This window comes from Mustelus asterias, chromosome 6 (genome assembly GCF_964213995.1).
Source record: "Mustelus asterias chromosome 6, sMusAst1.hap1.1, whole genome shotgun sequence".
NCBI lineage: Eukaryota > Metazoa > Chordata > Chondrichthyes > Carcharhiniformes > Triakidae > Mustelus > Mustelus asterias.
The window spans coordinates 8395468-8422180 of record NC_135806.1 but is presented as its reverse complement, the minus strand read 5'-3'; the positions used below and the strand labels follow the sequence as shown (position 1 = coordinate 8422180).

The 26713-nt window shown below is 46.0% G+C and overlaps 1 protein-coding gene across 1 annotated transcript; it reads right to left on the bottom strand.

Annotated features, from left to right (window-relative positions):
• Positions 1–1566: 1566 nt before the first annotated feature.
• gng10 (guanine nucleotide binding protein (G protein), gamma 10) lies at positions 1567–26713 on the bottom strand. The gene is made up of 3 exons (XM_078214054.1): positions 26525–26713; positions 6142–6273; positions 1567–2197 (listed from the first exon to the last, which is right to left on the bottom strand). Exons 1-2 carry the CDS (start codon positions 26603–26605, stop codon positions 6148–6150), a joined length of 207 nt encoding a protein of 68 aa, XP_078070180.1. The 5' UTR covers positions 26606–26713; the 3' UTR covers positions 1567–2197; positions 6142–6147.

The window sequence follows — 26713 nt, the reverse complement described above, 5'->3', positions numbered from 1 at the left end:
CCAAACCGCGGGCCTGTCTGCCCGAACAAGGATGCAAAAGATCCATGGCATTACTTATTTTGAAGAGCAGGGGAGTTCTCCCCACTGTCCTATCAATATCTAGTTATCACATGGCTATATGTGAGACCTTTCTGCTGTTTAAAGTGGCTGCCACATTTTCCACATTACATCAGTGGCTATACTTCAAACTGATAGTTTTGTACTTCAAAAGTACCTTATCAGCTGCAAAGTGCTATGTAAATATGTCTTCCTTTTATACCTTGGGTAGAAGGCAAAAAATAGCAACATTTTGGAAAGACAAAGTAGGGAGCTGGACAAAGACAACTCTAACAGAATAGTACAGACTACACCAGAATGGACAAGAGCCAGATAATAGACTGGGAAAAACAACAAGATACTCAGTGCAAAACCGTTGAAAAGGTTCGATGAAGAGACAACTACATTTCAAAGATGTTTACTCTTTAAAAACTACACAAAATCTTTTCAAAGTCATGCATTTGACACATGTAACAGTCCAAGTCCTGTACAAATTATTACCAAGAGAAATTCATCAAACCACTGAATGCTTTGTATAATTCTAAATGACATTATCTCAGACATGGAGGAAACATATTTAATTGTTAAACTGGCATGCATCACTAGGTTATACGTACTCAGCATAAAGTTTAAATGATTTAAGTCAAGCCTGTGCTGGTATAACACACAAATTCACAATTTTGGCTGGTCGATGCTGTAAACCTGATGTGAAATTGGAAGAAATAGAAATCATAGAATCATCTGTCCAAGAAATAGATTCATAGAACCCTACAGTGCAGGAGGCGGCCATTCGGCCCATCGAGTCTGCACCGACCACAATCCCATCCAGTCCCTATCCCCATAACCCCATGTATTTACCCTGCTAATCTCCCTGACACTAAGGGTCAATTTAGCATGGCCAATCCATCTGACCCACACATCTGTGGACTGTGGGAGGAAACCGAAGCACCCGGAGGAAACCCACACAGACACGGGGAGAACATGCAGACTCTGCACAGTCACTCGAGGCCAGGATTGAACCTTGGTCCCTGGCGCTGTGAGGCAACAGTGCTAACCACTGAGGCACCCCATGTACAGGCTGAACTTCAAATAACACCTGAAATAACGATTTCAGAATGTGTGTGATCGGACTGATCCGCCAGCTGTTCGGTTCACACCACATCACACTGGACATTTGAAAAAAATTATCTTTCAAAATAAATTTAATGAAATCATACGTAACAGTTGCAATAGTTGCAACTACAAAAAAAGGAAAATAAAATATAAGATATACGAGTGGCAGGTGATTCCCAGCCATGTCACGACACCTTGACAAGGTGTTTGCAATTCTCTGGGATGACTTCGTGAATAACATTCAAGCATTTCTTATTTAGTATAGGATTTGTTTTCTTTTGTTTACGTATAGAGCTAATATTGTAAAGGTCTAAGCTGTGTCTGTGACTGAATATCTTTCTCCATGATAATGAGCCTAACACGCATGAAGTGCACTTGACAGTGTTGCACTGTCCAATCAGTCAACACACGCAATGAGTGGTTTCATTTTCCTTTATTTAAAAAAAACTTCACTGCCTTTTTTAAAAACAAAATTAAACATGGTGAACAGATACACACTAAAATATTGCAGGGTTTGCTGCTAGATTTATCAGGGTTATTTCACTCCCAATGATTTATCCAGGATTCTCATCTGAAAACTAAGGTGTAGTGGGTCCCATCTTCATTGACAACAGCACTCCCTCCAATAACCCGCCAGTTATTTGACGTATTAATCTGTAACTTCTGATGTGGTTTTATTTCATTTGTTGGAAATAACGAGGAAGGTATTGAACACAGGAACAATTTTCTTTTGTTTATAGTTTCAAATTACATCTAAATCCTAATAATTCTACACACAATCAAACCGTTTGCCCTTAAACCAATGGCAAGCTTACTACAAATTAAAAATAAAGAATTTTTATACCATCAGCTTGCCCACTGCTCCTAGTTTGCCAATAAAAAAAAAATCTACTTTTCCCAGAAGGTAGAATACTGTCAGAATAGTAGTAAACTGTTATAAAGACGCTAATAAATACAGAAATCATGTTGGCAAAGATGAAACAGCGTTTGAAAAATATTCTTCATAAAAGAGTCATAGTTAGGCTTCTTCCAAAGATGTCCCAAATTCCTGCAGAGTAAACAGATCATAAAAATTAAACAAAATGTCCGAGGGAGATAACTAACAACAGATTGTTGATAAAAATATCGTTTGAGGCAGAGTGCAGCATGCAGGCATAACAGCACGTGCTAATAACCACTGCCGCACCATGTACAGGCTGAACTTCAAATAACACCTGAAATAACAATTTCAGAATGTGTGTGATCGGACTGATCCGCCAGCTGTTCAGTTCACACCACATCATACTGGACATTTGAAAAAAAATCTTTCAAAATAAATTTAATGAAATCATACGTAACAGTCGCAATAGTTACAACTACAACTACTGGCCTCGAGTGACTGTGCAGAGTCTGCACGTTCTCAAGTGCTAAGTAATGTTTCAGATAACAGGGGTTTTAAATAACACATCCTCTTGGCAGTGTTCCATAAGGACAACAAGGTTATAAATATTAAAACAAACACAAAATACAGTGGATGCTGGAAATCTGAAATAAAAGAGTCAGGGAAGGCACCATCCACAGAGAGAGAAAATCATTGGGTAAATTACCTTTCATCAGAACTGAGAGTCAATGGCCTTGTGGTCTCTTTCTGTACTGTAGGGTTTCTATGATTTCTATGATGGAAAGTTTATAATATTTATTTTGCGAAGCATGATATGTTTCCCAAGCCCTGGAACATTGGGGCAAATTTTACTGTCCTGCCCGCCACGGGAATCGAAGCGGGCGAGGGACGGACCATGGAAAGGTCCGTTGACCTCGGGTGGGATTTTCCGGTTTCGGGGAGAGTGTGGCCGGAAAATCCTGCACATGATCTTTTCATCCAAAATTCTAATAACTTGCATCAAGTCTCACTCACCCAATCGCCGCGCTGGTTAATTTATATCGGTGCCTTCGATTTTAAAATGCTAAGGATGGTTTTCAAATTCTCTCCCTATCGCTAACCTCCTCCGGACCTACAATCCTCTGTGCTCCTCCTGTTGGACCCTCCCCCAATTTGTATTGCTACACCATCAGTGGTCATGCCATCAGCTGACAAGGACCCAAGTTCTGGAATTTCCTTCCTATTCCATCTTCCCATATCTCTACCTCTCTCTCCTCCTTAAAGACGGCCCCTCAAAACCTACCTCTTTGACCAAACTTTGAGTCACCTGTCCCAAATTTACACGTGGCCTGGTGTCAAATTTAGCTCAATAATGCTCCCACGACAGGTCTGGAGTGTTACTGCATTATCTGTGTTTCCCACTGTATGAACCAAAGTTGCCTTTGCTACGACTAACTTGTGACACAACTAGTGTCAGTATTTGGTATTCCCATTCTCTATTATTAAAACTGATGAATAAAATTAAGTGCAGAGATGTTAAATGAATATAACTAAGAACAAAGAAAATTACAGCACAGGAACAGACCCTTTGCCCTCCAAGCCTGCACCAAACATGCTGCCCGACTGAAGTAAAACCCCCTACCCTTCCAGGGACCATAACCCTCTATTCCCATCCTATTCATGTAAACTTCTCCCTGTTTATTTAGAATAGTTCACTAAAAGCATCTTGGGTTGGTTTTCTATGTTAAAGACACCATTTAGCTGCAAATTATTGTAGCCCCGATTCTCTGATCTATGCTCCTGATGAGCACTGTTCCCTTTTTGGGGCTGGGAAAATAGCCCGATGACTGCTAATGGCATCGTCCAAAGTAAAAGGCCAGATAGCATGATTCAGGCTAGATTCTCTTCACAACCAGTCTCCTCTATGTAACTAAATTTGCTAATCTACAACAGATGCAAGAGAATCTATGGGAAAAAAATAGTCCGATTAATCCAATGCAAGTAGTATCCAAGCCCATGATAATGACATTAGACAGCCGAAGCTATAGGCTAGTGTCCCCCAGACATTTTCCCACCCTGACCCCCGTGTTGATTGCTGTGATCCCAGAGCGTGAGCCAGATAGGGTGGGATACAGCTGAGAGCAGGGGCCGGGGAAGTGGGGGGTGTAGAGAGCTGAGAGTGTAGAGTCAGGGTGGGACCATATTTTAAATATAGAGCACCCACCTTTTGACTGACATTTTTGGGACAGGAATCAGGCCTCAAAGATTGGTCAGTTCAGCAACACCCATCGCTAAATAACACGAGGACTTAAAGGGACCTTACAACCATTAACACTCAGTCAGACCTCATGACCCCAAAATTTCTTTGCGTGATCCCTTTGGGAAGTCCTGCCTGAGGCCATTACAACAACAGCTCAAGTGGCCAGTTATGATTTAGGCTTGTAGGAACTGCCCCAAGCGGCATCCCATTGTTCTGAATACTGCCGATCCTTACAAAACCTGGTGACAATCATAGAATCACAGAATCCCTACAGTGCAGAAGGAGGCCATTCAGCACATCAAGCCTGCACCGACAGCAATCCCACCCAGGAGGCCCTATCTCTGCATTTAACCCTCGAATTTACCCTGCTAACCCCCCTGACACCAAAGGGGCCAATCATGGCCAATCCAACTAATCTGTACATCTTTGAAATGAAAGGACTCTTCCAAAAAAAAAACCCCAGAAAGGTTGCAAAGCTTTATACACCCTTGTGACGAAGAGATGTGTATGATGAAGGAATATTGCAATGGCTTTACTGTAACTTAATTAGGCAACTTGTACTCAAAGGAAGCTATTTTGCAGCTTAGAATGGAGAAGTTGGGGGAGTGTGAGCCAAAGCAATCTAGATTCTACTCTTATTCCTGGGCAGTACGGTGGCACAGTGGTTAGCACTGCTGCCTCACAGCACCAGGGACCCGGGTTTGATTCCTGGCTTGGGTCACTGTCTATGTGGAGTTTGCACGTTCTCCCCGTGACTGCGTGGGTTTCCTCTGGGTGCTCGGTTTCCTCCCACAGACCAAAGATGTGCGGGTTAGGTTGATTGGCCACGCTAAATTGTCCCTTAGTGTCATGGGGACTAGCTAGGGTAAATGCACGGGGTTGTGGTCGGTGCAGGCTCGATGGGCCAAATGGCCTCCTTCTACACTGTACGATTCTATGATTCTATTCCATTTAGCTATGGTCACATTGATGGCGCTCTACAAAACCTTCGAGAGTCCTTGTCTCGAGCACTGTGTGTCTTTACGACCGGCCCACCCCCATCGCCACCTTCACATTGGCTCAAATACATGGGACCAAGGAAACCTATGCCTTGCATTCCAATTCACTGGAAAGGTGTAAACAGAGATTCAAGTCTTCAAAATAATCGAGGGCCTTGATGACGTGCGGGTGGATAGCTTGGTTGAGATTAATCAGGCTGGGTCAATGGGGCAGTGAGGTTGGTTGTTTGCAAGCTCTCCCTCAGGTGGTTACTGATGTGTGGAAGAGCATTTCAGAGCTGGCAGTGAAGAATATTGCCTGCATTTCCATCGAAAACTACAAGATCGTGGCTGAAGGAAGGTTGAGACTTCAGGCATTTAACATTGAGGCAATTGGCTGAAGTCTCCTGGGGTTTGGCACTGGAGGGGGGTCACCCCGGACACTCTCTCTTCCACCTTCTTCCGACGGGAAAAAGATACAAAAGTCTGAGGTCACGTGCCAACCGGCTCAAGAATAGCTTCTTCCCTGCTGCCATCAGACTTTTGAATGGACCTATCTCATATTAAATTGATCTTTCTCTACACCCTGGCTATGACTGTAACACTACATTCTGCACTCCTTTCCTTCTCTGAACGGTATGCTTTGTCTGTATAGTGCGCAAGAAACAAATACTTTTCACTGTATCCCAATACATGTGAGAATAATAAATCAAATCAAAGATTCCTGAACTGAGCACAGGTCTCGTTTTTTTGGGTTCTCACAGGAGGTGGGGGAGGAGGTCTATGCGTACACGAACGGGGTGCAATGGGCCCTGATAATCTCCTGTTCAAAGTGCATTGCTTAACACACCTCAACATAACACGGAGTGCTTAAGCTGAAGGGCTGCTTGCCGTACCTGGTTTTAGAGAAGAGAGCAAGACCTTGGTTCTCTGAAGGGGTTGCTTCCTGCAGGTAATCCGACCAGCAGTGCATCTTTGCAGGCATTCTGGACACAGTATTGTTGGAGTTCTGTAGCAGCCTGCGAAACCTGGATTTTTAAAACAATGTTTGTCTGGTCAGGAATTGCGATTCACATAACGGAAGCAGAGGAGAAAGACGTGTGATCTGCCCACAGAAATTTTAATTTATATTCCATCAATTTATTTCCCACATTTTTATAAAAAACACAATTAAAACCTGGTTTTCATTTTCTCAGCAGCTTGCATGTCCTTGATTTGCTTTGCCCCGCCACAGGCTATTATTAAACCTTTTATAGCCTGTTGATGAATAAAATCAGAAGTTTATCTTTTATCAGTTTTAGATTTATTGGCAAAGTAAAACATTATAAACAGATAGCTCCCAACCTCACAACCCACCACCAGTGTCAATAAATTCTTGGGTGGTACGGTGGCTAACATGACTGTCTCACAGCGCCAGGGATCTGCGTTCAATTCCCAGTTTGGGTCACTGTGTGGAGTATGCATGTTCTTCCCTGTCTGCGTGGGTTTCCTCCAGGTGCTCCAGTTCCCTCCCACCATCCAAAAGACGTGCTGGTTGGGTGCATTGGCCATGCTAAATTCTCCCTCAGTGTACCCGAACAGGCGCCGGAGTGTGGCGACTAGGGGATTTTCACAGTAACTTCATTGCAGTGTTAATGTAAACCTACTTGTGACACTAATAAATAAAATTTAAACTTTTAACTTTAAATGACTCTGTGTGTTCAACAGATCTTGTGGTGCAGTGGGTAGCAACCCTGCTCCTGGGCCAGAACCTCCGGGTTTGAGTCCCACCCCAGGACCTGATGGCCAAGGAAGGTGTGTTCACAATGTGGTTGATTGACAACCTGGAACTCATTCCTTTACGTCTATGGTAGGCAGTAAGAGTGAGGGAGTCACCTGGTCAGCATGCTTGGTGTGGAGTGATGCCCCTCAAGCTATAACCTCTTACGAAATGCTGGCAATCTCTTCCATGGAAAAACTAGCCATGGAAACAGACATACTTTTCTGTTCGCTCAGGGGATTTGTGTGACGCTGGAGAGGCCAGCACTTATTGCCCATCCCAAACTACCTTCCATTTCACAGGGCATTTGAGAGTCACCGCAGTCCTGGGGCTCTGGAGTCACATGTAGGCCAGACCAGGTAAGGAGGGCAGATTTCCTTCCCTGAAGGAACCATTAATGAACGGTCATCAGACTTTTTTTCTGCTTTTGAATTCAAATTTTACTATCTGTTTTAGGATGCTTTGAACCTGGTGTTGTCCTGGGTCTCTGGATTACTAGTCCAGTGACATGTGTGTGTGCTTTGCCTCATGTGTCACTAGACATGGGAAAACAGCCCATGTATATGGGTTCAAGTCATTGTCCAATGAGTGGTCCCCACCTATAGACACTTAACCTTAAAAATTTATATAATTAAAAGCTACCTCGGCCTTAAGCTCTGGAATTCACTCCCTAAACCTCTTGGCCACCTCTACCTCTCTCTTCTCCTTTAAGATGCTCATTTGAACCATCTCTTTGACCAAGCTTTTGATCACCCATCCTTATATCTCCAACTGGGGCTCGGTGTCAAATTTTGTTTGATAGCGTTCCATTGAAATGCTTCGAGGCGCATTTATATAGCGCCTTCCACAGAGTTGTTGTTCACTTATTTGATTCTGATGTGGGGTTTATTTTGTTCCTGTTTGTGTTTGAGCCTCTCTCTTTTCTCCTGCACCAAGTCTTACTCCCACTATAAACTTCCTCGTTTCGGAATTTTTGTGCCAGTTCCATCTTTGAGAGATGCTGTGATGCTATCATTGAGGGTTTGTCAGGGCATCTTCAAACTGCCTCTACAGGTTGACACTGAACCACAACACATCTCTCTTTTGCTCCTTAAATTGGGAATTTGAGGAAATCCAAGTGAGAAGCAGCAACTCAGACAACCATAAAGACATAGCAGCAGAATATGGGCCGGACGGCAGGGCAAGGCTTACAATTGGGGGAGAGGTAATTATGATGCGATTAGGCAAGAATTAGGGGGCATAAGATGGGAACAGAAACTGTCAGGGAAAGGCACTGATGAAAAGTGGAACTTTTTCAAGGAACAAATACTGGGTGTCCTTGATAGGTATGTCCCTGTCAGGCAGGGAGGAAATGGCCGAGTGAGGGAACCGTGGTTCACAAAAGAGGTGGAATGTCTTGTGAAAAGGAAGAGGGAAGCTTATGTAGGGATGAGGAAACAAGGTTCAGATGGCTCGATTGAGGGTTACAAGTTAGCAAGGAATGAGCTGAAAAAGGGGCTGAGGAGAGCTAGGAGGGGACATGAGAAGTCCTTGGCGGGTCGGATCAAGGAAAACCCCAAGGCTTTTTACTCTTATGTGAGGAATAAAAGAATGACCAGGGTGAGGTTAGGGCCGGTCAAGGACAGTGGTGGGAACTTGTGTATGGAATCAGTAGAGATAGGCGAGGTGATGAATGAATACTTTTCTTCAGTGTTCACCAAGGAGAGGGGCCATGTTTTTCAGGAAGAGAAGGTGTTACAGGCTAATAGGCTGGAGGAAATAGATGTTCGGAGGGAGGATGTCTTGGCAGTTTTGAATAAACTGAAGGTCGATAAGTCCCCTGGGCCTGATGAAATGTATCCTAGGATTCTTTGGGAGGCGAGGGATGAGATTGCAGAGCCTTTGGCTTTGATCTTTGGGTCCTCGGTGTCCACGGGGATGGTGCCAGAGGACTGGAGAGTGGCAAATGTTGTTCCTCTGTTTAAGAAAGGGAATAGAAATGACCCTGGTAATTATAGACCGGTTAGTCTGACTTCGGTGGTTGGTAAATTGATGGAAAAGGTCCTTAGGGATGGGATTTACGACCATTTAGAAAGATGCGGATTAATCCGGGATAGTCAGCACGGATTTGTGAAGGGCAAATCGTGCCTCACAAATTTGATAGAATTTTTTGAGGAGGTAACTAGGTGTGTTGATGAAGGTAGGGCGGTTGATGTCATATACATGGATTTTAGTAAGGCGTTTGATAAGGTCCCCCATGGTCGGCTTATGATGAAAGTAAGGAGGTGTGGGATAGAGGGAAAGTTGGCCGTTTGGATAGGTAACTGGCTATCTGATCGAAGACAGAGGGTGGTGGTGGATGGAAAATTTTCGGACTGGAGGCAGGTTGCTAGCGGAGTGCCGCAGGGATCGGTGCTTGGTCCTCTGCTCTTTGTGATTTTTATTAATGACTTAGAGGAGGGGGCTGAAGGGTGGATCAGTAAATTTGCTGATGACACCAAGATTGGTGGAGTAGTGGATGAGGTGGAGGGCTGTTGTAGACTGCAAAGAGACATAGATAGGATGCAAAGCTGGGCTGAAAAATGGCAAATGGAGTTTAACCCTGATAAATGTGAGGTGATTCATTTTGGTAGGACTAATTTAAATGTGGATTACAGGGTCAAAGGTAGGGTTCTGAAGACTGTGGAGGAACAGAGAGATCTTGGGGTCCATATCCACAGATCTCTAAAGGTTGCCACTCAAGTGGATAGAGCTGTGAAGAAGGCATATAGTGTGTTAGCTTTTATTAACAGGGGGTTGGAGTTTAAGAGCCGTGGGGTTATGCTGCAACTGTACAGGACCTTGGTGAGACCGCATTTGGAATATTGCGTGCAGTTCTGGTCACCTCACTATAAGAAGGATGTGGAAGCGCTGGAAAGAGTGCAGAGGAGATTTACCAGGATGCTGCCTGGTTTGGAGTGTCGGTCTTATGGGGAAAGGTTGAGGGAGCTGGGGCTGTTCTCTCTGGAGCGGAGGAGATTGAGGGGAGACTTAATAGAGGTTTATAAAATGATGAAGGGGATAGATCGAGTGAACGTTCAAAGACTATTTCCTCGGGTGGATGGAGCTATTACAAGGGGGCATAACTATAGGGTTCATGGTGGGAGATATAGGAAGGATATCAGAGGTAGGTTCTTCACGCAGAGAGTGGTTGGGGTGTGGAATGGACTGCCTGCAGTGATAGTGGAGTCAGACACTTTAGGAACATTTAAGCGGTTATTGGATAGGCACATGGAGCACACCAGGATGGTAGGGAGTGGGATAGCTTGATCTTGGTTTCAGATGAAGGTCGGCACAACATCGTGGGCCGAAGGGCCTGTTCTGTGCTGTAATGTTCTATGTTCTAATTAGGCCACTCGGCTCATTGAGTCTGCTCCGCCATTCAATCACGGCTGATATTTTTCTCATCATAGAAGTCATAGAAGCCCTACAGTACAGAAAGAGGCCATTCGGCCCATCGAGTCTGCACCGACCACAATCCAACACAGGCCCTACCCCCAAATCCCTACATATTTTACCCATTAATCCCTCTAACCTACACATCTCAGGACACTAAAGGGGAAATTTTAGCACGGCCACTCAACCTAACCCGCACATCTTTGGACTGTGGGAGGAAACCGGAGCACCCGGAGGAAACCCACGCAGACACAAGGAGAATGTGCAAACTCCACACAGACAGTGACCCAAGCCGGGAATCGAACCCAGGTCCTTGGAGCTGTGAAGCAGCAGTGCTGACTACTGTCATCTCCATTCTCCTGCCTTTTCACCATAACCCTTGACCCTCTTATTAATCAAGAACCTATCTATCTCTGTCTTAAAGACACTCAATGATCAGGCCTCCACAGCCTTCTGCGGAGTGGTGGACAAGGATAAGGGGTAAACCTTTTAGGGCTGAGGTGAGGAGAAATTTCTTCACTCAGAGAGTGGTGAATGTGTGGAATTCACTACCACGGAAAGTAGTTGAGGCCAAAATGTTATGTGATTTCAAGAAGAAATGAGTTACAACTCTTGGACTAAAGGAATCAAGGGATATGAATGAGATATAGCTCTTGGGACTAAAAGAATCAAGGTATAAGGGGGGGGTGGGGGGAATCAGGATATTGAATTTGATCAACAGCCAAGATCAAAATGAATGGTGGAGCAGGCTCGAAGGGCCTACTCCTGCTTCTAGTTTCTATGTTTATGATGGACATCACTCATTCCAGGGCGTGTGTGTTTTTGGCAGGAGGTTGGGGTGTGGGGTGAGGGGCTGAGATAAATTCTAACAAACAAGAAGCAAATAAATCGGCAGCTGATGCCTTCCATGGGGATGCGAGAGAAAATGAGGGGGAACCAATCAGTCTTGAAGGATTATGTTGATATTTCTAAGTGGTACAAAAGATGCCACTGTCTTAGCGCATAGTTTGATACCGTGTTTATCCAACAATCTTTGCAGTGTAAAAACCATATAAAATTTCACACTGCACGAAAGTAGAAAGAAATTCTCGGTAAAGCAATGCCATAGAACCAATAGGAATGCATTACCTCCCTGTTTATAAGTATTGAAGGAAAGAATGACTCAGAGTACTGAATCACATACTCAAAAGTTTATAAATAATGAGCTAATGTATTCCTACAGCTCACAACGCCAAGCAGTTTTTGGATCAGTCAAGTTTAATCATCAAAATTTTTGGAAAGGTCACCCTCCACTTGAATCATAGAATGATGCAGTGCAGGCCCTTTGGCCCATTGAGCATGTTCTAGCACTTTGAAAGTGTTATCCAATTAGTTTACCTCCCTCTGCTCCTTCCTCATCACCAGGTTTGCCGTTTTTCTGAATACAACCATTAGAATGTCCTTTCCTGTCCTACCTGTGTCTGTTCCTCGTAACGGTAAATGCATGAGACTTGCCATTGTGCAAAGGGGAGCAAAACTGTTCAGCACGCTAACAAAATTCAAGCAACTGATACAGGTTCAAAAATATTAAAGCTTTGCGTTGGGTATTAAGGGGTATGGAGTTAAATTGCAGGTCAGCCATTATTCTCAGCATCACGGTGGCACAGTGATTAGCACTGCTGCCTCCCAGCGCCAGGGACCTGGGTTCAATTCTCACCTTGGGTAACTCTATGTGGCGTCTGCATGTTCTCCCCATATCTGCGGGTGCTCCGGTTTCCTCCCACAGTCCAAAGATGTGCTGGTTAAATGCATTGGCCATGCTAAATTCTCCCTCAGTGTACCCGAACAGGTGTTGGAATGTGACAACTAGAGGATTTTCACAGTAACTTCATCGCAGTGTTAATGTAAGCCGACTTGTGACACTAATAAATAAACTTTAAACTTCTCCCCATGTCTGCGTGGGTTTCCTCCCACACTCCAAAGATGTGCAGGTTACGTGCATTGGCCATGCTAAAAAATTGCCCTTAGTGTCAGGGGGACTAGCAGGGTAAATACATGAGGTTACAGAGATAGGGTCTGGGTGGGATTGTTGTCAGTACAGGCTCGATGGGCCGAATGGCCTCCTTCTGCATTGTAGGGATTCTATGATTTTATGACCAGGCTAGAAGGGCTGAACGGCTGCCTCCTCTTCCATGTTCCCAAGTATGCAAAACTCCACAAGGTACCCAGTATCAGCTTTGACTCCTTTTCATTCGGATTAAGACCATATTTCTTGGTGACCATATCCCGGCCTGTGCCCTTCATCATGTTCACAACAGCCGTCGTTCACTTTCACTCGATATCTTAGCATTTACCAATGGCCAGACACGGAGGACAGTAAGAAGTCTCACAACACCAGGTTAAAGTCCGACAGGTTTATTTGGTAGCACATGCTTTTGGAGTATCGCAAGAAGGTGTTGTGAGACTTCTTACTGTGCTTACCCCAGTCCAACGCCGGCATCTCCACATCAGACACCGAGGGCCAGACATTGAAGTGAGGTTCCCTGGTGGGGAAAGAGCTTGCTGCCATGTTTAGTTTTCATTTTGCCAGCTGAAGCAGGGAAGGTTTTTTTTATTCATTCGTGGGACATGGGCGTCACTGGCTGGCCAGCATTTATTGCCCATCCCTAGTTGCCCTTGTTCAGAGGGCAGTTGAGAGTCAACCACATTGCTGTGGCTCTGGAGTCACATGTTGGCTAGACAAGGTAAGGATGGCAGATTTCCTTCCCTAAAAGGACGTTAGTGAACTAGATGAGTTTTTACGACAATCAACAATGGTTTCATGGTCATCAGCAGATTCTTAATTCCAGATTTTTTCAGATTGAATTCAAATTCCACCATCTAGCCAGTTCCCCAGAACATTAGCTGAGTCTAGTGATAATACCACTAGGCCATCACCTACCTTGAGGTGAGGTGATCAGAAGTGTTCAAACTCATGAAGAACAGCACCAAATCTTTACTATCTTGTCCTAGTCAACTGAAAGGGAACAGGAAGCACAACGTATCCACTACTGAACACACTGTAAAAGGTTATAAACGTGTCCATGTAATATTAAAGCAACACTGCCCTTTCCCTCCCTGTACATTTTTCAATTGACACACATGGATATAAAGATAAAATATATATTCCCACAATTCCCATATTTTCATTTGTTTTAATTGAACATCTTTGCTATTTTTGTCCTTGCTGTTTTCTAACCTGTTCCTTCCATTTGTCTAAACTTCTGACTTATTTCCCATTGCCTTTTCACTTCTGATAAAGCATGAGAATTTCTGATGAATATTTCTGGATGTAGAATCCTTACTCGTGGGAAATTCTTCTCGTGGGAAATTCTTCTCGTGTCCGATCCATTCTAAAGAAGGCTCCCCTTGGAAACAGAAACTGTAACACCTGCCACGGCAGCACTGAACCAGGCCATTCGCCTCAACTGGTCCATGCCAGGCGGCACAGTGGTTAGCACTGCTGCCTCACAGCGCCAGGGACCCGGGTTCGATTCCTGGCTTGGATCGCTGTCCGGAGTCTGCACGTTCTCCCCATGTCTGTGTGGGTTTCCTCCGGGTGCTACGGTTTCCTCCCACAGTCCAAAGATGTGTGGGTTAGGTGGATTGGTCATGCTAAATTGCCCCTTAGCGTCAGGGGGACTATCTAGGGTAAATGCATGGGGTTAAAGGGATAGGACCTGGGGGGGAGGGATGGTGATCAGTGCAGACTCGATGGGCTGAATGGCCTCCTTCTGACTGTAGGATTCTATGTCAGCGTTCAGGGTCCACACGGTCCTCCTCCCACTCCTCTTTGTCCAACAACTTGCATTTACATAGCGCTTTGAACATTATCAAAGTGCCAAGACCTCACAAGAAGGTACTGAACATAGTCTGACATCGAACCACATCAGGAGATATTAGGAAACTCAGACAATCAGGGGTAGGTTTTAAAGAGTGTCTTAAAAGGAGAGAGATGGAGGGAGGGAATTAAAAAACTCAGGGGTTAGACAGCTGGGCCAGTTACCAATGAAGGTGCGATTAAAATGGAGGGATGTACAAGTAGCCCAGAACTAGAGCAGTGCAAAGATCCCAGATGCTCACGGGGCTGGAGGGGGTTACAGAGGAGCTGGTGGAATCTAAAAACAGGGATGAGTATTTGAAAACGGAAGTGGTGCCAGATCAGAAAGCAGCCTTGGGTCAGTGAGCAGAGAGGGGTGACGCTGAACAGGGATTGAAATGAATTGGGACACAGCAGGAGTTTGGGATGAGCTTAACTGATCTGCCACAAGAGCAAAATACAGCAGATGTTATTTTAAATTATTCCCTTATATGGCCCATTATCAAACTGTGTCTGATAAGTGAAGTGCTACAGCGAATCTTGCTCTATTCGCAAATAAAAGTTGAAATTTAAGATCAAACCCCTTCACTCCTCAAAGACAGCTCATCAATTCCTAAACTTCACAAATGTTTGGAGAAAAGCGGCATTTTATTGAACTGAAGGATTAAATATCTAAATACCTGGGGAAGTGAGAGAGGAATTCCAATTCTTTCTTGGCCACAGTTTCACTGTGCAAACTTAATGGCCGATAAAAGGAAGCATTATCATGATGGTGCTAAAAATGACTTCTCAAGTTTGTGAGGCAGAGCATGTGGGGAGATGAGAACCAGCATTAGCCGCTCAGTCAAGCTGCAATTTGTGACGTACACTTTCCTTCCCTTTTCATTTTGTTTACCAAAGTACACTGTATTTAAAAAGTTCTAAAGAGACAACCGACCACAGAATCTCCTCTGAAAACTGCTTCAGGTTTTCAAATTCAGATTCTCCAATTTATTTTATATCAATGTATTCGTTTGTGGAATTTGGACATCGTGAGCCAAGCCGGCATTTATTGTCCATCCTTCATCATAGAATAGAATCCTAGAATCCCTACAGTGCAGAAGTAAGCCATTCAGCCCAAGTCTCTCTGACAGAGTAACTTAATGTGGAGATGCCGGCTGGAGATCCTCTCCACTTGGAGCCGGCAGTTTGTGGTGGAGATCCTCTCCACTTGGTGTAACTTACCCAGGCCCTTTCTCCCACCCCATCTCCGTAATGATATAACGAGAGAACACAGACTTGAAGAGCAGAATTCTACTTTCCCCCACCCTATCCCCATAACCCCACACATTTCCCATGGCCAATCCATCAAACCTGCACATCTCTGGAGTGTGGGAGGAAACCGGAGCACCCGGAGGAAACCCACACAGACACGGGGAGATTGCGCAAACTCCACACAGTCACCCGAGGCCAGAATTGAACCCAGGTCCCCGGCACTGTGAGGCAGCAGTGCTAACCACTGTGTCACCGTACCGCCCAAGTGGTCAAGTGCATTTGTTATGGTGTGACATCTTGTGTTAAGATCAGAAGCTCGTGCTTTGTGGGTAGTTGCTCTCTTCAAAAATCATCGAAAGTCTAATTTTCAGGTCATTAATCATCTCGGGAGTCAACCAATTAGAAAGCCAAGACAGAAAAAGGATCACCATCTCCTCAGGGCACAGTGTGACGGTGGCTAAATTTGAAATCAACTTCTGAAATAAACTTCAATTTCAGAAATAATGTCACTGGCCCAAGTCTGCCCATCCACCGAGAGTCACTCCATCACAAATCGAGCTGACTTCCGCAGTCAGGAGCTAAAATTAATATTATTCCTGAAGGATGACATGTTAGTAATTTAATTTGATCTAATTATCTGAGCGATTATGGTGCATTACCTTGAGGACACGCTCGGCAACTTCTAATCTTTTCTGGGACAGCAGTTGGGGTCAGTGGAGGCAAAAGGAAATCATGGGATCCCCAGCCACAAAAGGAGGCTATTCAGCCCATCGTGTCTATGCTGCCTCTTTAAGAGCTATCAGATTAGTCCCATACCCTCCTACTGATTGATTCCCCACATGGCCCTGCAAGAACTTTATTCAATTCCCTTTTGAAAGTTGCCATTCAACCTGCCTCCATAGAATCATAGAATCTCTACGGTGCAGAAGGCGGCCATTCAGCCCATCGAGTCTGCACCGACTTTCTGAAAGAACATTTTACCCTGCATAACCCCCCACCCTATTCCCATAACCACGCGCATTTATCACCTAACCTACACATCTTGGGACCTTAAGGGGCAATTTAACATGGCCCATTCACTAGGGCAGCACGGTGGTACAGTGGTTAGCCCCACTGCCTCACAGCACCAGGGACTGGGGTTCGATTCCCAGCTTGGGTGATTGTCCATGTGGAGTTTTCACATTCTCAGCATGTCTGTGTGGGTTTCCTCCGGGAGCTCCGGTTTCCTCCCACAGTCCTAAAGAGGTGCTGGGGAAAATTTAGCATTGCCCATGCTAAATTCTCCCTCAGTGTGCCCAAATAGGTGCCGGAGTGTGGCGACTGGGGGATTTTCACAGTAATTTCATTGCAGTGTTAATGTAAGTCTACTTGTGACTAATAAATAAATAAAAATCTGTGGGAGGAAACCGGAGCACCCGGAGGAAACCCACACAGACATGGGGAGAATGTGCAAACTCCACACAGACAGTGACCCAAGGTGGGAATTGAACCCGGATCCCTGACACTGTGAGGCAGCAGTGCTAACCACTGTGCCACCCCCAGATCATACAGGTTTGTGACATGAAAACATCTCCCTGCAACTGGTTTCTGGTTCTTTTGCTAATTATCTTAAACTTGCGTCCTCGGATTATCAAATGCTCCCATCAATTGGAAACAGTTTTGCTATTCACTCCAGCAAACATTAAACATCTCAAACATTGGGAGAGGGAGGAAAATAATTCGAGACACGTTGAAAGTGCTGGGGCGCACAGGTAGACACTGAACACAAGAAACAGGACCAGGAGCTGGCCATTCGGCTCCTCGAGCTTGCTCCGCCATTCAATAAAATCATGGCTGATTTGACTGTGGCCTTACCTCCACTTTCATGCCTGCTACTGCCCCCCCACCGCCCCCCCCCCCCGCCCGAATATCCGAGGACGCAAGTTAAAGATAATTGACAAAAGAACATGTTTTCAAGTTGCAAACCTGTATGATCTGGGGCAGCACGGTGACACAGTGGTTAGCACTGCTGCCCCACAGCGCCAGGGATCCGGGTTCAATTCCGGCCTCGGGTCACTGTCTGTGTGGAGTTTGCAGGTTCTCCCCGTGTCTGCGTGGGTTTCCTCCGGGTGCTCCGGTTTCCTCCCACAGTCCAGAGATTTTTATTTATTAGTCACACGTTAACACTGCAATGAAGTTAGAGTCATAGAGGTTTACAGCATGGAAACAGCCCTTCGGCCCAACCTGTCCATGCTGCCCTTTTTTTTTAAACCTCTAAGCTAATCCCAATTGCCCACATTTGGCCCATATCCCTCGATACCCATGTAACTGTCTAAATGCTTTTTAAAAGACAAAATTGTACCCGCCTCTACTACTACCTCTGGCAGCTTGTTCCAGACACTCACCACCCTCTGTGTGAAAAAATTGCCCCTCTGGACACTTTTGTATCTCTCCCCTCTCACCTTAAACCTATGCCCTCTAGTTTTAGACTCCCCTACCTTTGGGAAAAGATATTGACTATCTAGCTGATCTATGCCCCTCGTTATTTTATAGACCTCTATAAGATCACCCCTCAGCCTTCTACGTTGCAGAGAAAAAAGTCCCAGTCTATCCAGCCTCTCCTTATAACTCAAACCATCAAGTCCCGGTAGCATCCTAGTAAATCTTTTCTGCACCCTTTCTAGTTTAATAATATCCTTTCTATAATAGGGTGACCAGAACTGTACACAGTATTCCAAGTATGGCCTTACCAAAGTTACTGTGAAAATCCTCTAGTTGCCACATTCCGGCACCTGTTCTGAGGGACCCGGAGGAAACCCACACAGACAGGGAGAACATGCAGACTCCGCACAGACAGTGACCCAACCTGGGAATCGAATCCTGGTCCCTGGTGCTCTGAGGTAGCAGTGCTAACCACTGTGCCGCCCTAGTGAATTGGCCATGTAACCCTCATCTCGTTTCTCAATCAAGAGTCTGTCCAACTCAACCTGGAATTAATTCATCGACCCAGTTTCCACCGCTCGCTGGAGTACAGAATTCCAAAGACGAACCAGCCTCAGAAGAAAATCTTCCTCACATTGAATGAAATGGGGGACCCCCTTATTTTGAAACTAGACCTTCTGGATATAGATTCCCCCACGAGGGGAAACATCCTCTCAGCATCCACCCTATCAAACCCCCTCAGAATCTTATATGTTCCAATAGGATCATCTCCTACCTTCTAAACTGAAGTGAGTGCAGCATAATGATAACCCAATGACAGATTAACAGTATTTTAGGAGGTTTTTTTGCACATTCTAATGAGTTATTCTTGCTCTTTACCCATTGAAGTTTAAATTTTTTAACACTTTGGTCTTGCAGAAGCAGGCCCGATATACAGACAAGGGAGTCAAAGCTGTAACATTAACCAGATGATGATTTATATTCCACTTGAGACGTTCCACGCAAACCTCGTAGTTTTCAGTATAATTTGTAACAAATATTAATAACCAATTTAGTCTGGTAGATTGGCCGGGATAAATTGCTCCTTAGTGTCCCAAGATGTGTAGGTTAGGGGATTGGCCATGGGAAATACGCGGGGTTACTGGGATAGGGCAGGGGGTAGATGCTCTGTCGGAGAGTTGGTGCAAACTCGATGGGCCGAATGGTCTCCTTCAGCACTGTAGGGATTCTATTCAATTAAGTACTTGGGAACTGCAGCCCAGTTTGATGCCAGTTTAAGGAATTAAAGGACATGCTATTCAAAAGAAAACAGAACCATTATTCCTACGAAACTCATCTCCAAACTCCGTGGCCTCCTCCCTCTGCGACTGGATCCTAAACTTCCTAACCCACAGACCACAATCAGTAAGAATAGGCAACACCACCACCTCCACGATCATCCTCAACACCGGTGCCCCACAAGGCTGTGTTCTCAGCCCCCTACTATACTCCTTACACACTTATGACTGAGAGGCCAAATTCCCCTCCAAATCGATATTCAAGTTTGCTGACGACACTACCGTAGTGAGTCGGATCTCAAACAATGACGAGACAGAGTACAGGAAAGAGATAGAGAATCTAGTGAACTGGTGCGGTAACAATAATCTCTCCCTCAACGTCAACAAAACGAAGGAGATTATCATCGACTTCAGGAAGCGTAAAGAAGAACATACCCGTCTACATCAACAGGGAAGAAGTAGAAATGGTCGAACGCTTCAAGTTATTAGGTGTCCAGATCACCAACAACTTGCCCTGGTCCCCCCATGCCGACACCATAGTTAAGAAAGCCCACCAACGCCTCTACTTTCTCAGAAGACTAAGCAAATTTGGCATGTCAGCTACAACTCTCACAGATGCATCATAGAAAGCATTCTTTCTGGTTATATCACAGCTTGGTATGGCTCCTGCTCTGAAAAAGGCCGCAAGAAACTACAAAAGATTGTGAATGTAGCCCAATCCATCACGCAAACCAGCCTCCCATCCACTGGCTCCGTCTACACTTCCTGCTGCCTCGGAAAAGCAGCCAGCACGATTAAGGACCCCACGCACCCCGGACATTCTCTTTTCCACCTTCTTCTGTCGGGAAAAAGTACAAAAGTCTGAGGTCACGTACCAACCAACTCAAGAACAGCTTCTTTCCTGCTGCTGTCAGACTTTTGAACGGACTTACCTTGCATTAAGTTGATCTTTCTCTACACCCTAGCTATGACTGTAACACTACATTCTGCACTCTCTCGTTTCCTTCTCTACGAACGGTATGCTTTGCATAGCACGCAAAAAAACAATAGAATCATAGAATCCTACAGTGCAGAAGGAGGCCATTTGGCCCATCCAGTCTGCACCAACCACAATCCCACCCAGGCCCTATCCCCATAACCCCATGCATTTACTCTAGCTAGTCCCCCTGGCACTAAGGGGCAATTTAGCACGGCCAATCCACCTAACCTGCACATCTTTGGACTGTGGGAGGAAACCGGAGCACCCGGAGGAAACCCACGCAGACACGGGGAGAACGTGTAGACTCCGCACAGGCAGTGACCCGAGCCGGGAATCGAACCTGGGTCCCTGGTGCTGTGAGGCAGCAGCACTAACCACTGTGCCACCGTGCCACCCCCTGCTGCTGTCCTACTTTTCACTGTATACCAATACATGTGACAATAATAAATCAAATCAATGACTGTTTTACCACTTTCGCTAGAGGCAAAAAAAAATCTACATGGTGACCGGCTGCAAATATTGACACACACCCGGGGAATCCCCAGTCTAACTTCTGAAAAACAATGTGTTCTCCCAAAAAGGGAGGAAATGTCATTATGGCAAGAAACAGGTTTTTTAAAAATCTGTGACTAAAATTACTAAGTCAACAGAAAAAAAAAAGTACAAAAATTTGAAGCTGTCACCAGGGACTTGAGTTGCACAACCTGCGTCAATTAAATTTGATTTACTGTAACTTCCAAACTATGCAAACTCTTTAAATATTTCGTCAGTTCAACTGCTGCTGAACACTAGAAATTGGAACTAAAGAGCGCCGACATTCCGAGAAAGTCATTGTGGGACAATTCTCAAATCTTACCGCAAAATTATTTTGGGGGCGGGGGAGGAGAGAGGAAGATATAAAAATGTTCCTTCAGCTCCCCCCACCCCAGAAGGGGAACAGCCTTTTAATTCTAAACTAGCCAAATCTCAACTTTTTCCTGGTGTGACCTCATTTTAACGCCAGTGTTTCATGTGGTCCCAAATCGAAGATTTCGGGGGTTATGAGGGCTTTTGAGTTGGTGGATGGGGGTGGGGAGAATTTGCAAGCTTCAATTTTTCACAATCATAGAGTCCCGACACTGCAGAAGGAGGCCATTGACCCATCGAGCCTGCACCAACCACAATCCCACCCGGGCCCTATCCCCATAACCCCACATATCTACCCTGCTAATCCCTCTGACACTAAGGGGCAATTTAGCATGGTCAACCCACCTAACCAGCACGTCTTTCAGGCTGTGGGAGGAAACCGGAGCACCCGGAGGAAACCCACACAGACACGGGGAGAATGTGCAGACTCCGCACAGTGACCCAAGGCCGGGAATTGAACCTGGGTCTCTGGCGCTGTGAGGCAGCAGCGCTAACCCACTGTGCCAAGCCCCGTGTTGAGTGGGGGGGGGGGTAGGAATTTAAGTGGTGGGGGGGGGGGGGGGGGGGGGGGAGAGGGCGTGTGGGTGAACCATCATTGGTTGAGGGGGGAGGGGGGGGGCTGGGGAAACAGCAGATGAGTGTTGGGGGCATTGATGAAAAGGGAGGGTTTCTATAAAAAGAGAGTAATTTCCTTTTCACAGGATTTTTTTGCACCAGCAATTGGGCCCCTGAGGCTGTCCAACAGGTCATGAGGAAAAAAACCACAAGGATTTAAAGGGGCCTCAGGGATGTCCGAGCTCCACGGCAGCTTCCTTCGTGCTCACAACCACAAACCCTCATCTCGTGACCCTGGTGGGGGTCAGGACCTGCAGTTGGGGCAAGCCATACCCTAAACTAAGAGGTAACAACAACAACAACTTCCAATTAAATAGCATCTTTAACCTAGCAAGATGTGCCAAAAGTTCTTCTCTGGACTGTTCCCACGTTTAAACCGTGAATTACACCCACTATTTATTTCCTCCAAAATAAATGTCTATACGTCATGGCACAAAAAAAAATCTGCTCTTCGCCACCAGATGAGTCCAGTACGAGTCCCTGGGATTTAAGTCACTTGGTGTGTGGCAGCCATCGTTTGACGATACAGTAAAGTTCAGTCACACCGCAGTGGAGAGCATCCATCGGGTCCCTCTCCACCAAGTAATAATCTCAACTTGGCAGCGGCAACTTGTCCCACTTGACCACGAGGGCCTCCTCGCCAGTCCTAGATTGCACAGATTCAGTTGCCTGGTAGAATGAGCTCTCATCCTTTACAACGCTACTGGGGCAGCACGGCGGCACAGTCTTTAGCACTGCTGCCTCACAGCGCCAAGGTCCCAGGTTCAATTCCTGGCTTGGGATCACTGTCTGTGCGGAGTCTGCACGTCCTCCCCGTGTCTGCGTGGGTTTCCTCCGGGTGATCTGGTTTCCTCCCACAGTCTAGAGATGTGCGGGTTAGGTGGATTGGCAATTCTAAATTGCCCCTTAATGTCAAAGGGACTAGCAGGGTAAATTCATGGGGTTATGGGGATAGGGCCTGGGTGGGATTGTGGTCGGTGCAGACGCGATGGGCCGAATGGCTTCCTTCTGCACTGTAGGATTCTATGATTCAATTTCCAGTTTGAGTCACTATCTGTGTGGAGTTTGCACATTCTCCCCGTGTCTGCGTAAGTTTCCTCCGGGTGCTCCGGTTTCCTCCCACAGTCCCAAAGATGTGCTAGTTAGGTGCATTGGCCATGCTAAATTCTCCGAGTGTGCCCAAACAGGCGCCGGTGTGTAGTGACTAGGGGATTTTCACAGTAGCTTCATTGAAGTGTGAATGTAAGATGACTGCGACACTAATAAATAAACTTCAAACTTCAAGGTGGAAAAACACAAAAGCATTTAAAATATCCTTCCGTACATTTCAAAATATCCATTCCAAAACAAACGCTGAAAGCTCTGGACAAATCAACACGCATCTCACATTTGCAATACCCCACAGGACGAAGCCACCAGCAGACAGGTAGTTGCAGTCTCTCTGGGTTATGTTAAATTGGATTTATATGGTATGATGACTTACATGTGCACAATAGGATTAACAATGGGACAAAGAAACCTCCACTTCACACCAGGCTTTGCCGATATAACCAGAAAATGATAGAAATACTCAGCCGGTCAGGCATCGTCGGAAGAGGCGGAATTCAGGTCAATAGCCCTCCATCGAAACTCGCAAAAGGTAACTCAGTGTGCAACCTGACTCTGAACCAACACAGAATGGAAACTCACAGAGTGAGATTGTCAAATTCAAACTGAACGAGACGAGGGAAAGTGCAAATCCGGTGCGGTGATAATTCGAGGCTGCAGAAAGTTTGGGGAGGAGGGAAGTGCGTAGGGATCCCCAGGGATCCCTGCAAACGTGCCTAACAACAACAACTTGCATTTATACAGTACCTGTACCACAGCTTCACAGAAGCATGATTTGACCATGAGCCACACACAGAGGTGTTGGACAAGTGACAAAAGAACCTTTATGACCCACACCACCCACCCGCACTGAGTTTCCTGTCGCTTGGCACTACAATTCTTCACCCAGCTCTGACCTCCCTGTCCCTGACCTGCTACAGCGTCCAAATGAAGCTTGAGGAACAGCCCTATACCTTTCGACTCAGCACTCTTACAGCTTTCTGGAGTCAACAGCGAGCTCAACAATTTTGGGTTATAATCAGGGCAGCATGGTGGTTAGCATTGCTGCCTCACGGCGCCAGGGACCCGGGTTCGATTCTGGTCTTGGGTCACTGTCTGTGTGGAGTCTGCACGTTCTCCCCGTGTCTGTGTGGGTTTCCTCCGAGTGCTCCAGTTTTCTCCCAGACGCCAAAGGATGTGTGGGTTAGGTTGATTGGCCGTGCTAAATCGACCCTTAGTGTCGGGGGATTAACAGGGAAATGCATGGGGTTATGGGGATAGGGTCTGATTGTCGGAGCAGACTTGACGGCTGAATGGCGTCCTTCTGCACTGTATGATTCAATGAATGACTACTTCAAATCATGATCGAAATGTGTGTTTTCTTGCTGTGTCATTCTTTATCCCTTCATATTGCATTGGGACAGTTGCTATCCAGCCATTCACACCTCATCTGGCCACAGCTTATGTTTCTTTACCCATTACCACAAAACCTCTGTGTAGAGAGGATCCAGACGTGAGACCTTGGCTCTATTCTCTCTCCAAACATGCTGTCAGACCCGCTGAGATCTTCCAGCATTTTGCTGTTTTTGTTTCAGATTCCAGCGTCCGCAGTAATTTGCTTTCACTACAAAACCTAGGGGATTTTCACAGAACTTCAGTGCAGTGTTAATGTGAGCCTACTTGTGACAATAATAAATAAACTTTAAAAACCTTTGTCATTTCACGGACTGCAGTGATCATAGAATCCCTACAGTGCAGAAGGTGGCCATTCGGCCCATCGAGCCTGCACCGACCACAATCCCATCCCAGGCCCTATCCCCACAACCCCACACATTTATCCCTCCAGTCCCTCTATCCTACACATCCTGGGACACTATGGGCAATTTAGCATGGCCAATCAACCTAACCTGCACATCTTTGGACGGTGGGCAGAAAGCGGAGCACTCGGAGGAAACCCACGCAGACACGGGGAGAATGTGCAAACTCCACACTGGCAGTGACCCAAGCCGGGAATCGAAGCCGGGTCCCTGGAGCTGTGAGGCAGCAGCGCTAACCACTGTGCCGCATCAAGGCAGTGGCTCACCACCACCTCCTCAAGGGCAATAAAAGTGCTGGTCTAGCCAGCGGCACCCACGTCCCATTAAGAAACAAAAATGAATTTAGCCTCACCTGCCCGCCACCCTATCACAGAGCCATAGTGACATCGGTGTCCACGTAACAGTTGCTATCGCCAGCAACATCTCGGCAGCCTACGCCAAGCATGGGCATCAGGCTTTCAACAAAGACAATCTTCAAACAAAACTAATTACACAGCTGCTAGAAATCTGAAATGAAAACTGGCAATACTCAGCAGGTCAGGTAGCATCTGAGCAGAGAGAGAGGGAGACAGGGTCGGCGTTTCAGGTCGAGTTGACCTTTCATCAGAACTGATGATGATCAGTCGGAACCTGGGCTGGAAGAAGGAGCGAGGGGCCAGGAAGAACAAAAGAGAAGCTTTGTGATAGGGCAGAGAAGATTAAAGAAGAAAATATTACATGATGCAACAGGCAAAGAGAGAGGTAATGGATATAGTAAAAGGAGCAAAAGATGTGTCCAAACCAGGCATTGCTGGCTATAATAGCAGCTGTCTGAAATCAACGCAGAGGGATAAAGGAACGACATGACTGACCCAGCCAAAAAAAATTAGATCAACGTGGAGGCCATTGAATTCCTACAGTATAGGAGACCATTTGGCCCATCAAACCTGCACTAACTCTCTGAAACAGCATGTTACCTTGTCCTGTCCTCCACCCCATCTCTGTAACCCCACACATTACCGTGGCCAATCCACCTAACCTACACATCTTTGGACACTAAAGGGAAAATTTGTATGGTCCACCTAACCCGCACATCTTTGGAGTGTGGGAGGAAACCAGAGCACCGGGGAAAAACCCACGCAGACACGGGGTGAACGTGCAAACTCCACACAGTCACCCAAGGCCAGAATTGGCTGTGAGGTCACAGTGCCAACCACTGTGCCTGAAATGATGGTGGAGCGGGGGGGGGCGAACGGCCCACTCCAAATTGGTAGGTCCTTATAGTCTGCATTTCAAAACGGTCCAACTGAAACATTAACGGTTTCTCTCTCCACAGAGGCTGCCTGAGCTGCTGGGTACTTCCAGCATTTGTTTGAGAGTACTCGCTTGGCTGTCAAGCGCTTTGGGACATCCAAAGGTATTGAGAGGTGCTATATAAATGCAAGTCTTTCTTTCCTCTGGGCTAACCTTTGGCGGTCGAGTGTGTAAACTCCGATGTTCCGAATCTTTCTCAGCAGCCAGGAAACAAACAAGGGTGTTTCTTGGGGGGGGGGGGTCTGGCCAATAACTCAAACCTCTCGCAGTTAGAAGAATGCAAACCGGAGAGAGGTGACCCCTGGACAAAGAGTGAGTAATAACCCGGGAAGCGCCCTGGGGTAAACACTTGCTTTTTTTTTGGTGCAACTTTTGCCCAATTTAAATAAAGAACTTTTGCCCCATGGCATGTAAGCAACATCTGCAATTGCATTGCATCTTAAAATTGAAGGTGCACAATGTAACTTTCCATCACTCGGATACATTCCGGTTGTAACCTCGGGAAATGGATACATTTTTGTTGCAATTTCTCTCGTTGGAATCCCCGGGAATGGAACGCTGGCGTTTCGCTACAAAAAAATGTAGCAATTTGCTTTCCACGCGCTTCATTCACAACCCACCTTCATCCTCTCAATTCCTGCTTCAAACTTCAGCTGCTCCACCATCCGCTGCATGCTCGACACGTTCGAGTTTGTACTCATGCTTCTTCACCCCCCTTCTCTCTGCGAAGAAATCTACTTTATTTTCCACCCCTCTCCGTCTTTCCAATGCCGCTACTGCACTGTGGCTCTGACTCACACTTTATCTAT

Excerpts from the sequence above, each read along its gene's own strand:
- gng10 (XM_078214054.1), bottom strand. The coding sequence starts at position 26,605 with ATGAGTACAAACTCGAACGTGTCGAGCATGCAGCGGATGGTGGAGCAG. Across the intron at positions 6,274-26,524 it reads CAGGAATTGAGAGGATGAAG|GTTTCGCAGGCTGCTACAGA; the intron begins GTGGGTTGTGAA and ends TTAAAAATCCAG.